Source organism: Cucumis melo, chromosome 10 (assembly GCF_025177605.1).
Source record: "Cucumis melo cultivar AY chromosome 10, USDA_Cmelo_AY_1.0, whole genome shotgun sequence".
Classification (NCBI taxonomy): domain Eukaryota; kingdom Viridiplantae; phylum Streptophyta; class Magnoliopsida; order Cucurbitales; family Cucurbitaceae; genus Cucumis; species Cucumis melo.
This window is the reverse complement of record NC_066866.1, coordinates 13413430-13428924: the sequence shown is the minus strand read 5'-3', so window position 1 is coordinate 13428924 and position 15495 is coordinate 13413430. Positions and strand designations below refer to the sequence as shown.

Genomic DNA, 15495 nt, shown 5'->3' with positions numbered 1-15495 from the left:
TGGGTCAAAATCGGATACCAAATATAAAATATTTATTTTTTTAATTTTTTTTCTTCGAATTGTTATTTTGTTAAACAATTGCATACAAGAAATAAACGATCATGTTCTAAAAGAATTTTGAAAATAAATAGTTTAGTCAAATCTAAACGAATCTAAACAAACAAATAAAAATGATTACGATGGGTCATTTTGGTATATTGTAGGTAGGTAAGTTTTTTTTTTTTTGTTTTTTTTTTGTTTTTGAAATTATTGGATTGGTTAAATATTTGGTTATATTTGTTTGAAAAGACCCTATACTTAAATCCAATTTAAACAAAACCTAAATAATAGGTTAACATTTGTAAGCGTAAGAGTACATTAAAATCAAATGTTATAAGAAAATATTTAGATTAATGAATAGAATAAGAGGGGGTAATAGTACGGATGTGTATCATAGATGGATGGTAGAATTTTGGTGTTCTTATAAAAATATTTTGGAATCAAAAGCAAAATTGGATGCTTTCTTTCTACTTAAAAATTATGATGAATGGCATTGGCATTGGCAATGGCAGCAATTCCTTCACATTTCCAAATTTGTTGCCCATCTTGGACTTGGACTTGAACACACACACACACACACCCATCTGACCCAACAAACCCAGAAACTCCCCTCTTTGCACCTCCTCATTCCTCACTCTCTCATAATTCTCCTTTCCCCAATTTTCCTTCATCTTCTTCTTCTCCATTTTCCCCAATTCCCCACCTTCCTTAATCCTTTTCTTTCAAAACCCACCATGGCTCATTCTCCATAACACTCCCTATTTCCATTTCCAACCCCCAGAACCCACAAATGTCCTCCCAACACATCAATGGCCTCAACTCCCACCTCCTCTTCCAAGACGAATCCCTCCCTTTCAATTGCTCCTCCACCCCCCATCGCCGCCTCCCCGACCCACCTCCCAAAACCCGCGAACTCTGCGGCTTCATGGACGACAAGCTCTTCCCTGTCGTCGACCGTGACCGATTCTTTTCCCAACAGGGTGAGGATTTCCGCCGCAGTGTGTTCGGTCCCAACCGGAATTGGAATGGGACTGCGCGAACTGGAAGTGGGAAAGGATCGGATGAGGAAGATGACGACGACGACGACGACGACGATGAAGATGAAGTCGATGATGGCGATGCTGGTCTTAAAGGGCTTGTTTCTTTGAATGATGTTAATAAGTGTAGTAAAACTGGTAACCCCACTGACAGTAACAATGACAGAAGTGATCAGAGTAGTGGGGGCTTGAAGAATGGGACAAACAAATTGGGAAATGGGAAGCTTAAGCAGCATTCTTCTTTTGGTAAGAAGTTCGTACTTTGAATTTTCATTGCCTAATTGGAAACTACGATTCTAGAATGCTTGTTTTGGATATCCTGCTCTCAATTTGGGAATTTCTTTGTTAATTTTTATTATGGGTTTTAGGTGGGACTTTGTTAGTCAAAGATGCTTTGGTTGGGTCGTCCGGAGCAAGTCAGAGTGAAAACAATCCGCAGGGAAGGTTGGGGAATTATCCAAATGCGGTTACAGTTGCAGAGCCTGATAGTGAAGCTTATTATTCTCAGTATTTGCAAAGCAATGAAGGTTCTGCTTCTGAGCAGAAGGATTTGAGTATGGAAAATGGATGTGGTTTTGGGAGAAGGGATGTTTTGTTTTCAGGAGAGCCTGGAGAGTCTTTGAGAGCAATTCTCACTGACCCTGTGACGTGAGTTTTTAGTGTTTCCATTATGTTTCATTATTATTTGGTTGAGCCTGTTAACCATGTAGAAGTATAAACTTTCTAGTTGCACCTGTGATTTAGTGTGTTTTAATGAAGGAAATATGATTTGTTCTTACCCTTTTTTTTTGCATCTTTTAGTTCATAGTATGATTAATAGGATTAAGGTAAATTAGGTTATCTTGATCAAATCTTTAATTGATTAAGAGTAGGATTAGTTGGATTAGCTTAATTGTTTCTGGTTATATATTTGCTTAGGTTTGTTTTTCTTGAAATCAGCGGTGCTCTCATGGATGATGCAATGATATTGCCGTGTGGGCATTCCTTTGGGAGTGGTGGAATACAACATGTTCTTAGAGTAGTGAGTTACTTGCAAGAATACTGCTCATCTATACTGTTATATTCTTTTTGTCACATTATCTATCATTTTTCTGATCGTCTTAAAAAATAAGCGGTGCATTGAAATTGTTTTGTCTTGCATTTTAATGCTTTGTACAGATTGCATAGCAAGCATTAAAACTTCAAATATACTGAAACTTTGCTGAGGTTCTTCAACATTTCAAATAATAGCTATTACAATTATTGTTGTTGTTTCAAGAGTACTAGATTTTACTATCAATCAAGCAGTTCTTGCTTTCTTGATCTTAAGAGCCCCTTTTCAAGTGATTTTTTTTCATTGAGACTTGCGAAAATAAGAGTTTGCAGAAATTTAGAATAAGAGACGATACCAATTTTGGTATAAAAATGAGTTTGCTACCCTTTTGCAGCAGCAATGCTTGAACTCTTAATCTTTTAACATGAAAATGGTCGACATCTAAAAGTTTAAACTCCATTTTTTGCACCACTGAACTTACGAACTTTTTTTTTCAGTGTACCATGATGTAAAACTTGGTGCGCTGTCTCTTGGCTGGGGGAAAGCAAGTAATTTGACTAGATAACCAGATTTTAGTCTTAGTGAGTTTGTCATGCATTTTCTTAATTTTTATTATGAATGCTCACTTTCTGTTGCAAGCATTTATTTTACCCAACTTGTGTGCACCTTAAGTTGCGTTGCTGTATGTTTGCTCCTGCTCCTGCTCTGTTGATATTGATCAGTCAAGTACTTTTATGACCTCAGTTTCACTGAGTTTCTGCATTTCTCTTGTTGTCTTTCCAGAAATCTTGTTACTCTTGCTCTCAGTCAGTTTCTGAAGACTCTATTGCCCAAAACTTATGTGAGTCGAAAATTTTCTCCACTTTTAATATTTAACATCTCTTTGTTACTGTTTCCAAAAATGCTTAATGATTTATACTGACGTTTAATTGTTCTCATGTTATGTTGTAACTGCTACTCGAAGTTAGGCAAAACATGTAAGAATTTTCATTGTTGTTAGTCGCTCTTTTCCGCCTTAAGTCTCACATTGTTGAGAGTTCCCAAACTAAACCCCCCAGAATAATGAAGTATAGATTTATATACTTTTCTTTGAAGATTATTTTTAAAACTGTATGAACTTTTCATGTCATGATATTTTCATCTTCAGCTCTTCAAGCTGCAGTCCGAGCATTCCGCCGTGAAGAAGAATTATTATTTTACCACTCACCGAAAAGGAGAAGGGAGAGGTTTGAGCAGGTAAGTGCTTTGTACCTCGGACCATATTATTGTAAGCCTGCTAATGTGAGATACTACAATCAAAGGAGGATGGAAATAGATTCCATGAGATTTTGGTTTTCCCTATCTCTCCAAGTCTTTCCTATCCATCCATGGCGATATTCAGTTCAATTATGTCATGTGCTACTCATGCATTTATTTTCATCACTCTTTTGCTTCAGAGTGACTGATATTCTCATGGTAGAACTGATTCTTGGTTTTCAATAATCGTTACTGTGTTTGCCAATGTAGGACAAGGGTGGTTATGGTGATTTGACTCTCATGGCCACTCAAAGAGGTCGAGGTGTTCAGTTTCCTTTTGCGGTGACAGATAGGGTAATTATTAAGGTGAGAGAACTGTACTCTTATTTAGCTCCTTATATTATATCATGGAGAAACTAATATTGCAGCTGAAATGGATCAGGGGAACAAGAGGACGCCGCAACGTTTTGTGGGACGTGAGGCTGTTGTTACAACACAGTGCTTGAATGGATGGTTTGTCATTTTCTGTTCTGATTCTCAATATTTTTGTTCTTATTCTGTCCATTACAAGAAGGAAGTAGCATGTTGTTTCCCATTAATCTTTTGTGTTTGATTTCTAATGATCGTTTTTGCCTATAGAAAGTGTTGGAAGCCATGTAAAATTAGTGATAAAAGACTAAAATAGTCTTCTATGCTAAGTTTAGAATGATGGCATAGCATTTGAATCTTAAGAACTAAAACATAGCATTTGAAGGTTTATAATTGCCAAAACTATAAAAATAAAATATAGCCATAACTTGTTATTTTTATCTTCAAAGATGTTTCAAAATTCAAGTCAAGTTTTTTAAAACTGAAGAAAGAACTTGAGATTAACGCTGTGTAGATAAGATGAGATAATGATGATTCTATCTTCCACCCTTTGAAAAGAAGAAATTTTGTTTTTTAAATTTAGTTATGAAAGATGGACATCATTGTAAAACAAGGGGAGAAAGCAAACACAATTTTAAAAATAAAAAACTAAATGGTTATGAAAGAGGGTCTTAATGACCAAAATAAGATTTAAAGGTCTTTTGTGCATACCTCAATCTAATAAAGACTTAGTTTACAACAATGCATCCACTTCTCTTACCACGGCAGGTATGTGGTGAAAACGCTAGACAATGCAGAGAGTGTAAAGTTGCAGTACCGCTCACTTGCAAAGGTTCCAAATGATGCAAGATCAAAGACGATAACAAGGAAGGTCACGCCAAATTGGCTTTAGCCTTGCAGTGTAGATTATAGGAACTTGAACTTGAGATGCATTACGAGCATAGTATTTTGAGGCTCATTATGTTGTATGTATTTATAACACAAAGAAAGGGAGTGATTTGTAGGTGTTGTAAATATACTTAAAACATATACCCTTTCGATAGTTGAGTTTGAGGAGAGATAGGATTGAGTTATGAGATAGGAAAATGCTTTAGTTTTTCTATATCAGGTGATTAGCATTGTATTTAAGTAAAGAGGATCACCTAAATTTTGAGACTTATTGTAATGGAGTTTTGGTAGTGTGTGGTTTGGAGGCTTGGATGATTTTTCAACATTCACTTCCTCCCTTCATTCGTCTCTCTCAGGTAACGCTTATAATATATATATATATATATATATATATATATATATATATATTACTTCACAATAATATAATTAAAAAATTAGCAATATAATTCCTTTTTTTTTTTTTTTAAATCAACAGTATAATATTTATGTGCAAAAATCATATTCATCTGTGCAGGATAAATTGATCCTTATTGAGAAATGAATTGTCTTATCATTTTCATAAAGAAATCATAGCTTAAAAGATATTTTAGAAACTTTACCACATGATAAATTGTATTGAAAATGAGCAGAAAATGCATTAGCTTAAGATGAAATCATAACAAAAATTCAAGCTATTAAAAATTATGAATTCTAAACATTCTAACGTCTTTGAATGTAGGATTTGACTTAAAAGAAGCAGATATTTCTCGAGGAATGAGAGTTACAGCCATGACAATAGAAAGGAGAGAATACCTTTTTTTTTTTTCAAAATTTTCAAAAAATAATATTATTTTAATAAATAGAAGAAAAATATTTGACAAAAATGGGTATGGAAGTTGTAGACTGGGTCCACCATTTCCATCCAGATAGTGCCACGCTTTGTGATCTTGTGGGTCCACCATTTCCATCCAGATAGTGCCACGCTTTGTGATCTTGTGGACCCAGTCCACGATTTCCACTTTTACCGTTTTTTAATTTTTTATTTTTTTAAAACTTAAAGCTTTTCTTTGCAGCTTAACTATTTTTTGTTAATTTTCAGTTTTTTTTTTAATTAAATTGTCTTTTTCTTCTTTTTTTCTGTTTTGATACATAACTTATATAATTTTTAAGTTTAAACTCAATCATGTTGATAACAAAAAACCACTGAGTCAATGACAATTTTAAGTTTATTTAGGAAAAGAATTGATAAATTTTATATTATAATCATGGACTACGTCCTTAATTTCTATCCTCTAATGTGGTAAAGAAGTGTGACTTGGTCCACGATTTTCACATCTATTTTTGTCAACATTTTTTTATGTTGTCCTATGTTTATCATTTATTTATATTCTCAGTTTATTTTTAGAATGAATTTGTTAAGGACCTGTCTGTGTCATTTTTATAAGCAACAATATTATTTTTATAATTAACCTAGGAGAGAAGACAATCCAAGCTCACACGTGTAAATGAACCACACGATTAGAAGCATAAAGTAACAAGCGTGGTCCATAACTATCAAATCAAAAAGCAAGTAGTTAGCTGACTTCATCTCATGAACACAACGAATCTCTGACATGATTAGCCGACATAGCAGGACATGAATTAATTGCTAGGTGTCAGATTATCATGGAAGAGATGCTCAAAACATTTCGTTTGATGCCTATAAAAAATCCACCATCCATCAACAATAAAGACATAGACTTCTTCACAAGAGATTGGTTGAAGCTCTAACAAATTTCCTCCATAACTCCATCGTCTTCAACCTCTCGACTTTTCTTTGAAGATTCAGATTCTATATGAGAGCTTAGCCACTTCTTCGCGAAAGTGAGAGCTCATCCTCCAACCACATAGCAATCACTTTAAGCAGACAACATCAGAGCCAAAAGGAACAAGAGATTGCAACCGACAACGACACTCTTCTTACCTTCAATTTTATTTTTATCTTTTCATATATATATTTGTATTACGAATTTTACAATTGAGAAGTCAGTAAATTTTAATATAAATATTGACACCATTCAGTTTCTTTCATCCATATTCTTTATCTTTTCCATCATGCGTGACTAAAATTTTTATAGGTTGAGAAGATAAACTAACATTTTCGAAAAGCATGCATAGGATAGAGTTCATCTTGTTTAATCAGATGAGAGATTGGTTTAGGTAATAATAGTTAATTGGTGAAGAGAGTAAGTAACCCGGACTCCATTAAACAAAAAAAGAATTAGCTTTAGAGATAAAATTTAATCCTTTGCTTGAAATCAACTTCAATATGTATCCTAAGATAGAATATATGTGGCACTCATCGTCTGAGCCGTGAAACTCACCGTAAGAAGTTGAAAACATGAACACCTAAATATGCATCGCTTCGGAAAATGTTATTCCATGAACACCTAAATATGCATCGCTTTGGAAAATGTTAGTCTACCTTCTTAACCATATTTCATTAAATAACTTTCTTCATTTTCATACCCTGCTGCTCTTTGCGAATGTCTAAACCACTTCATCCACACACTTCACCATTCATCACATTACTCAGTGCCTCACACCCACATCTGCATTTATTAGCTTATAGTTAGTTAGATCACACATACCCAATATACTGCACATCGATTTTATACTTCACCACAAAAATCATTCACACGTTCGATAACCCCACATTACCAAGTCCTTGTGATTGATTCTAGACTCATCAGGAGATCTTGTTTGGATTTATACTTTAGATTCGAATAAAGGAAAACTTGTATTATATTGTTACATTCATTGAGATCATCATCTAGGCAAGAACTAAGACTATAAAGCCTTCAATTTCACCGATCATTACCTAGCAAAGGATAGTGCATCTTCTTAATTTAAATTGAAATAAACACAACAATGACACATATATATTTTGCTTTTGTCTTTATGAGATCAGAGAGGTTGAACCTTTCACACCTCTGGGACGAAAGAGCTAAGCCATCTTTGACTAGTTTTGTCCCGGTGACTTTCAAGTTTTTTAGGAACATATTTATATATATATCTAGAAAACATAAACATAAGTATATATTTATACATTGATTTAGTGCAATACCAAGGTTAATATAATATGTGCATACAATGTGTACTATATAAGTATGTGTTATCATTTAGAGGAAGACTATTTTACAAAACGTCTGAACTTTTTTTTGAAAGAATACATTTAAATTTTGTGACCACAAGTACTTCATTTTATTCGTTGATTACTCATTTCTTCTTCGCTGATGATAGATTGTTCTTGTGAAACAGATTCAAGATATTGTTATGCTCGTGCTTTGGGACAAAGAATTAATTTTGCAAAATCTATCATTCTTTTCTCTCTTAATCAAGACCAGGATCGTCAAAGTTATTTGAATGATATCTTGATCCCTCCTTATGTTATGAGCTGTTTAGGACATCTTTGGGTTTTAGTAAGGAGGTTACAATCCAATTTGTTAGATTTTGGTGGAATTCGATTTTTTGAAAAGAAGAAAGTACATTAGGCTTTTCGGAACAAACTGTATTATCCAAATGAGGAAGGAGAGCTTGACTATTGTGATTTGATGTCTTTTAATCAAGCATTTCTTGCTAAGTTGTTATAAAAAGCGTTTACAAATTCCACCTCTCTCCTTGTGACCCAGAACTATAAAGGGGCGTTATTACCCTACAATGTATCTGCTTCCGTCGACGACTTTTAATAAGAGTTTCTCTTTTAGAAAGGTTTCCAGTAGGAACTACAATAGTTAAATTGTGAGATCCAGAAGAAGGTGGCCGACAGGTGTTCGACGATTCATAGATTTCGAGACTAATGTCGTTTAGACAGACTACTTCAAATTTTGAAAATAGTGATATGCTAATGGCTTTGTTAATTGGGGAGGATCGTTTGTGAGATTTGTTTTTGGTTAGAATGTTTTCCTAGTTGATTGGGATGCGATTTTGGATACATCGATTAGAAAATCTTGTATATGGGGATCGTTGGGTATGACATTTTGATGAGTCGGGGTGGTATTTAATTCGAAGTGGGTATTTTGAAATTCAATGGTTCGGGTCTTTCTTAAAGTTTGGATGGCTGGTTTGAGTGTTAGAAGAGATTTTGAGGTTTAAAAATTCATGGTGAGGTTAAACGTGGAGAGTATATAAGTTTCAAAATAGTATATAACACTCTCCACGTTTAACCTTACCATGGCTGTTTGTTTGCACTTTACTTTCAAATTAACAAATGTTGATTAATAAGGTTTATTGCCCGTTGGAGCCTAGTGCTTAGGCTTGAGGCTTAAGGTTGGTTGCGAATATTCGTAGTCTTTCCTTTTACTTTTGTCACTTTTCTATTCTATTCAGTGACATTAAAATAGATCTACTCATGAACTCACTAGGAGGTATCTCATTTTCTCTGTGGTCTAATGGTTTTGATTGGTTAATTTCAAGTTGTTAGTTTCATTCTAGGAATTTTATCCACCTTTGGCCCAAGAGTTAGGGATTGAATCTGTTAATCTCTCAAAAAGATATAATAATTAATGTTAGAGGCGTCAGACAATATAGGCTATATTGATAACGTTATGAGAATGTAAAAAGAGGTTAAATAATAATGCGTGTTAAATTTATTATACAATTTATTTAATTAAATATAATATATGATAAAAGCTTTTTAAAAATATAATAATAAATTATATAGTTGTGTTTGTCTTTTCTGTAGTTTTTTCAAAGCTTACAACTATTTAATAAGTATGATGGGGGAAATTGTAGTGAAAATTTGAGTTTAGAGATTTGCAAGTTTGTCATATACATTTTCGATTTTGTAGATATGACAAAAAAATCAAGTCCAACCTAGTGATATACATGATATGCCTGATACACCCGATATACACTTATACATTTGATACACATATTTATAGACATAAACGTTGAAAATGATAAAATATTAAATGTTTTTAATTTAATGACAATTAATCAAATATGCGTAATGACATTTTGGTAAATAAAGCAATATCCTTCCACGAATTGCCTATAGTAACCCACCAAGCCAAGAAAGCTTCTCACTGTAAAAACCATTTTGCGATACTCCTAAGTTTCAATCACTTCAACCTTTTGTAGATTCACTCTCAATCCTTCTAAGGATATAATATGCCCAAGAAACACTAATTGGTTCAGCCAGAACTTACACTTACTGAACTTTGCGAATAGCGTTTCCTCTCACAAGGTCTGACGTGTCTTTTTGTGTTTGAGGAGTAAACCAGAATGTCATCAATGAAAACAATGACAAACTGATCTAACTAGTGATGCAACACACTGTTCATTAGATCCAAGAAAGCTGTTGGGGGATTGGTTAATCTAAAAGGCATTACTAAGAACTCATAATGCCCATAACGCATTCTAAATGTTATTTTAGGCACGTTTGGCTCCTTAGTCCCTTATTGGTGATAGCCTGAATGCAAGTCTATCTTGGAGAATACTGAAGCTCCCTTTAATTGTTAAAAAAGTTTAGCTACCGAAAAGTGGCTCGCCTAAAGTATAAGATGGTAAAATGATCTATATTGCATCAAGAACATCCTACATGTCTTAGATCGCCTATAATGCGAAAACTTTCATTCACCCTTTTTAACGAAAGTGAGTTTACAATCCATAATCATTCCATTCCATTCCCTTTCTACATAATCCTCTGTGTAAATATTTAGATTAGTATAGTTTTACAATTAATAGAATACGAGACATGTGCGGCGAAATAAAGATCGAATTTTACTCTAATTGCATCTAAACAATTTAGAGATTAACATGTTTAAAAATATTGTAATTAAATGAAATTAGGGGTAAAAGAAAAGTTACCTTCGTAGCTTGCTATTTCTCGTAATCTACTCATGAACTCAAATCGGAGACCAGCACTAGTGTTGACTCGCTATTTCTGGACTTAGAATCGGATTGTAGGACCCGTTAAGTGAAGGAAAATGGGAGAGAAAGATGGAAATTAGAGGTGGGATTTCGGTTGAGACTGAGAAAAACATTTGGTAAAAAATTTTGTAAAATAAAAAATTACCAAATTTTCAAAAGCTTACAAATATTTGAAAAATGACCTTTAAATAGCCTAATTACATTCAAATTAATTGGCTAAATCTCAACACCTAATATTCCACTAAACATTAGTGAAACTTAGTGGGTGGAGTATTTACATCTCTAGTAATCAACTATCCCACTAAGTGTTAGTGGGATTATCCAACAAAATGTTGGATTTTTCCACTAACTTTAGTCCAACAGTAGTATGGTCATTTGACCATTTAAGTCAAAGTCAAACTTTGACTTTTTACCATTTTATTCGTCTTAATCAATTTCGAACCCGATTCGAGTATGAATCTGCATTCAATTTTTCTAAATTCAATTCATATTTGAATATAAAGTCGGTCAAAGTTTGACTTTTCAAAGTTAAAAGTCAACATTTTGACTAACTTTGACCATTTTCATCAATTTCGAGCTTCCAAATATGGATCTGTATTAATTCATATTTTTAATATTTAAATCACATTTAAACGTAAAACTCTATCTTAAACTTATAACCGACGACTATATTACATATATTTGTCGGTTTCTTTTTTTAATTAATTCGAACAATTCGAATTATTCCGACATATTTTTCTAAGTTAATTCCATATGAGCTAGCAGGAGAATCTAATGGACTTATACATCATGGGTTCAAACGATTTAAGGTTAACTAGCTAAATCCTTTTAGATCGAGCTAATCAACATTCGTTAACTAATGGGTCATTCCACTAAAGCCTCGTAGTTGCACTCCTCTCACTATAGATATATTTGTGTCCATGTGATATAACCATGATCAGTAAGTTAATCCTTCACAGGTTATTTGTAATCTTGGCTAGATTAAAATACCATTTTACCCCCGAGATTACATCTTGCTCCTTAAGTCCCACTAATCCATTATTGAACAATTAGTTTAAGATCCTACCTATAAACTAAATCCCTCTTGGGCCAATGAGAGGGTAGGGCCCCTTGTTCAAGACTTGGATTCAGTCCTTAAAGGAACAATCTATCTACTAACTCTAAAGCAGGTAGGAGTGAATTCCGTTTTGCACTCTACGTTCCTAGCTATCCACCTAGTCTTACTCTTGAAATGGAAGGCTTATTGAGCTAGCGCTGTTGAGTTGCCCTCACCTTGCAGATCTAAGGATAATTTTGTTTAAATATTAGTTCATAGTTAGCTTAGGATTAAGATTAAGTTACCTAGGTCATCAATAATCAAAATAGTCAGTTTTATACAATCAATGGTGTTATGACTTAAAAGTGACTATTTCATGGTTCCAGTCTTATGTAAACTCTTTGTATATGATGCCCCCACTTCCATGTCTCTACATGAACGATCTAGGATCACATCGTTTGTACTAACTACAAAGCAGACCACATCCATAATGTCCTCAAAATAAGGTGCCCAACCTTATTCATACATTATAGACCGTTTAGGCTATATACTCGAACTTGATCCACATAAAGTTCAAGTCTACACTAAATAGCCTCGGGACATTAATTTATTTGATTCACGATTATAGTATTCAATTTTCACTAATAAGTGCTCAATAATCCTTTTATTAAATAGAATATAATTTAAACTACAACCTACGAGTTTTATGACATAAATTCCAACAATAATTATACTGTTAGAATTTATACTGCCTAGATTAGAAGTAAGCTTTACAATTAAGTTTGATAGAAGTTTCTTGTGTTCAACCCTGGCTTACCCAGGAAACCTCTTGCTTCACTTACACTTAGGCAAGCATGAGGAAAACTTGTACTCAATGTAGAATTAGAAGAAATATCAACACATGGCAAGGAATTGTACCATTTATAGCATGGTCCTCTCCAAAAGGCAAAGTTAGCACTTTTTATAGCATAACTTAGTTTACACGCGTTGCAAGTCGCAGAAATAGGTTCGTAAATGATGAATCAACGAAGTTTAATTAAGCAGATGAGAGACGTGACACCAATTTGTGTACTCAGTCTATGCGAAAATAATATATAATAAATTAAGCAACAAATCTTCTTCTTCTGAAAACAGTGATACATTCGTTGTTTAAGCTCTTTCCATGATTTAAACTTCTGTCGATTCTCAACCTAAGGAAACCAACTCAATCCCCTTCCCTCCAAGCTCACAACGGCGATTGTCAAGTGAAAATCAATACGTATCGAAGTATGTACAGGCAAGGACATTACAATCAAGCACAAATATGTTTAGGTATGAAATTTATTGTTTACCTAAATTCTTTTGCACTTACCTAGATTAACATGATTTAAACTTCTTTTGCACTTACCTAGATTTGCTTCGACAAAATGAATTTTAATTTTACTCTTACTTTTTACTGTAGTTTGGTGAGAAGTACATGTGTCGAACCCAAGAGAATGGTGGCTAAGTAAGTTTCTTGAAATTAACCTTCAAATAAATGATGTTAGTAGCAAAAGAAAAGCATTGAAGAGTGTTGCAAAATCAAGTAGAACCAAGATTTAAGAATGATTTAGGATGTAAACTCAAATCACAAAAAAAAAAAAGAAAAGTAAAATTTGAACAATTAGGAGAATAATGAGGAAAGGGACAAAAAGCACTAATCAATTCTTTTCATTGATTTAAGAGGATTATGAAATGATTTTTTCTCAATTAAAAAGGGTTCTTGATCAAGATTCTTGCAAGATCAAGCAAGTTGATCTTGTAAGAACTTTGGTCAAGATTTCAAGAAAAGAGACAATCACTTCAAGCATTTAGTGTATATTCTTGCAATAACAACTAAAGCCTAATTTTGCTCTTTAAAGAAGATCAAAGTATCTTTCACACTGTTTTTGGAAACAAGTTGCAATCAATGAATTAATTGGATTTAATTGTGCACAATAAAATTGATGCAATCAAACTAAAAAATGGCCAAGAACAAGGGAGATTCATCTAGCATTAATCAATTTCAAGATTTAACATGTTACAATTAAGAATTAGATTGAGTTTTTGTGTACACAAAGGTAATCAAATTAGTCTTGCATTAGTTTTTCATACCAAAAGTATCTTACATATTAAAATGGTGAATCAAGAACAATATTAAGAATTAAATTAACAAGAATACTTGTAATTGAAAGAAGGAATTATTTTTTATATAAGAAAAATTAGGGATTCAACAAAAACTACAAGAAATTCAAAGATTTGATCATATCTAATTAATAAGAAAAAATAAGAGAAGAATTCTCAAAGAATTGAAAAGCCCTAAGCCCACTTACCTCTTGGTGATTAGCCCTTCCATAAAAAATAATTATGGAAATTAATTGAGAGAAGAAAAAAAGGCAGAAGGGAGGAGTAATTTTAGGAGTTTGAAAAGAGTTTTGGGAGAATTTGGGGTTTATTTGAGAGAAAATGGTGAATTGATTATGAATTTCTCATAAATTAGGGGAAAATGGGCTTATATAGAAATATTTGGAATAACCATCACAAAGGCTCGAACTTGCAACCTCTCACTTGGGCGAGCTCCAGTTGACAAAAAAATCAGCTATTTTTTGGATTTAAGTTAAATATTTACGAAATTGCCGCTGAAATTCTATATATATATATATATATATATATATATATATATATAAAAGAAATGCTCCTCGTGCGACCAGTAAGCGACACGTGGGGAAAGGAGAGTAGCGGGCAGATGGATGAACACGCGTGCGAAGTTTTGAATAACTTTGAATATATTTCGCGTCTGGTGAGTTTCAAACTTGAGGGTGGTTCGCGTGTGTGGATTGCTGTTGCGTGTCTCGGCTTTTTGAATATTTACCAATTTGCCCCTAAACTTCAAATTAGCAATTTTTCTTTGTTCAGACTTATTTTAGGTGATTTTTGTTGCGTTGGGTTTGTATCGAAGTCTTCTTTCATATTCTGCACAAAATTTCAAAATAATGAATATATATCTACTATGGATTGAGAATAGTGTACAAGTAAATGGTTTAATAATTGCCCCAACAAAATACCCCCACTTAAGCTTTGTTCATCCCAAGCGAAATAAAATCTAATATGAAACAGTCAAGCAACAAGCATGGGAAGCAAACATGAACTTAAGATAAAAACAAACGTTCATGCAAGAATATAGGTGATGCATTTTTAACGAGTCAACCTAGCGATGTTACTCAATGCCTTAACAGTCTATCCAAACCTATGCTTAAACTTTGTTCAAATTATCAAAGAGATTACAAATTATTAATTGAGATTGGGGTTTAACTATGTTCGTTCGGAAGAAGCACGTTTAGAAAGACACAAGTGCTAGACATGCTTTGAAAGAGATGAAAGACATCTTAGACTTGTTTTTTTCTCTACTTATGGATCAGGAAGGATTCCTCCTCCTTTTAAAGCCCTCGTCAAACTAGATGTTATGTTTAAAATGTTAAGAGAAGGTTGTTTGGTTTTACTTAGGTCAAAAGTAAAGCTTTCCCTCAGTTCTGATAGTTAGGGAACTCAACAAAATTACTTGACCTACCCGACTTCTCACTTTTTTTATGAGCTTTTTGTTTTTAATGCATATTGTATTTTTAGCTCTTGATTGCCTCACTTTTTTTTTTCATTTTTTTTCAAGTCTCTCTTTTCTTTCTTTGGTATGCAATGTGGTAACTAGGCCTTGCTAGAACCGGTGGGCTACCTTTCTATGGTAACTTAGTTTCTAAGTTTGACTGCCCCTTTCGGAGTGACAACAAGTTTTATCAATGCCTAATATTCTCTGAAGGGATCTAGTTCGTTGTGGCTAGACAAGAGGTTTCCAACTTATGTTGACAATACAAAAGTGTTAAAGCCTTCTCAACTTCTAAAGAATAGCTCCTATCCTTTTTGAACTTTATGTAGGTTAGATTTGGACTAAGTGTATCATAAGCATATCATAATAA

At 33.5% G+C, this 15495-nt stretch overlaps 1 protein-coding gene across 2 annotated transcripts; it reads left to right on the top strand.

The window, feature by feature from the left end:
* Positions 1-512: 512 nt before the first annotated feature.
* LOC103496749 (U-box domain-containing protein 62-like) lies at positions 513-4925 on the top strand. Of its 2 annotated transcripts, none has more exons than XM_008458733.3 (8): positions 513-1322; positions 1445-1724; positions 2016-2097; positions 2893-2950; positions 3257-3345; positions 3616-3711; positions 3788-3858; positions 4483-4925. In XM_008458733.3, the coding sequence occupies exons 1-8, from the start codon at positions 830-832 to the stop codon at positions 4604-4606; spliced, it is 1293 nt and encodes a 430-aa protein (XP_008456955.2). In that variant the 5' UTR covers positions 513-829; the 3' UTR covers positions 4607-4925. The 2 variants fall into 2 exon arrangements, with proteins under 2 accessions (XP_008456955.2, XP_050946687.1); XM_051090730.1 differs by having other exon boundaries at positions 530-1322; positions 1995-2097.
* Positions 4926-15495: the final 10570 nt, after the last annotated feature.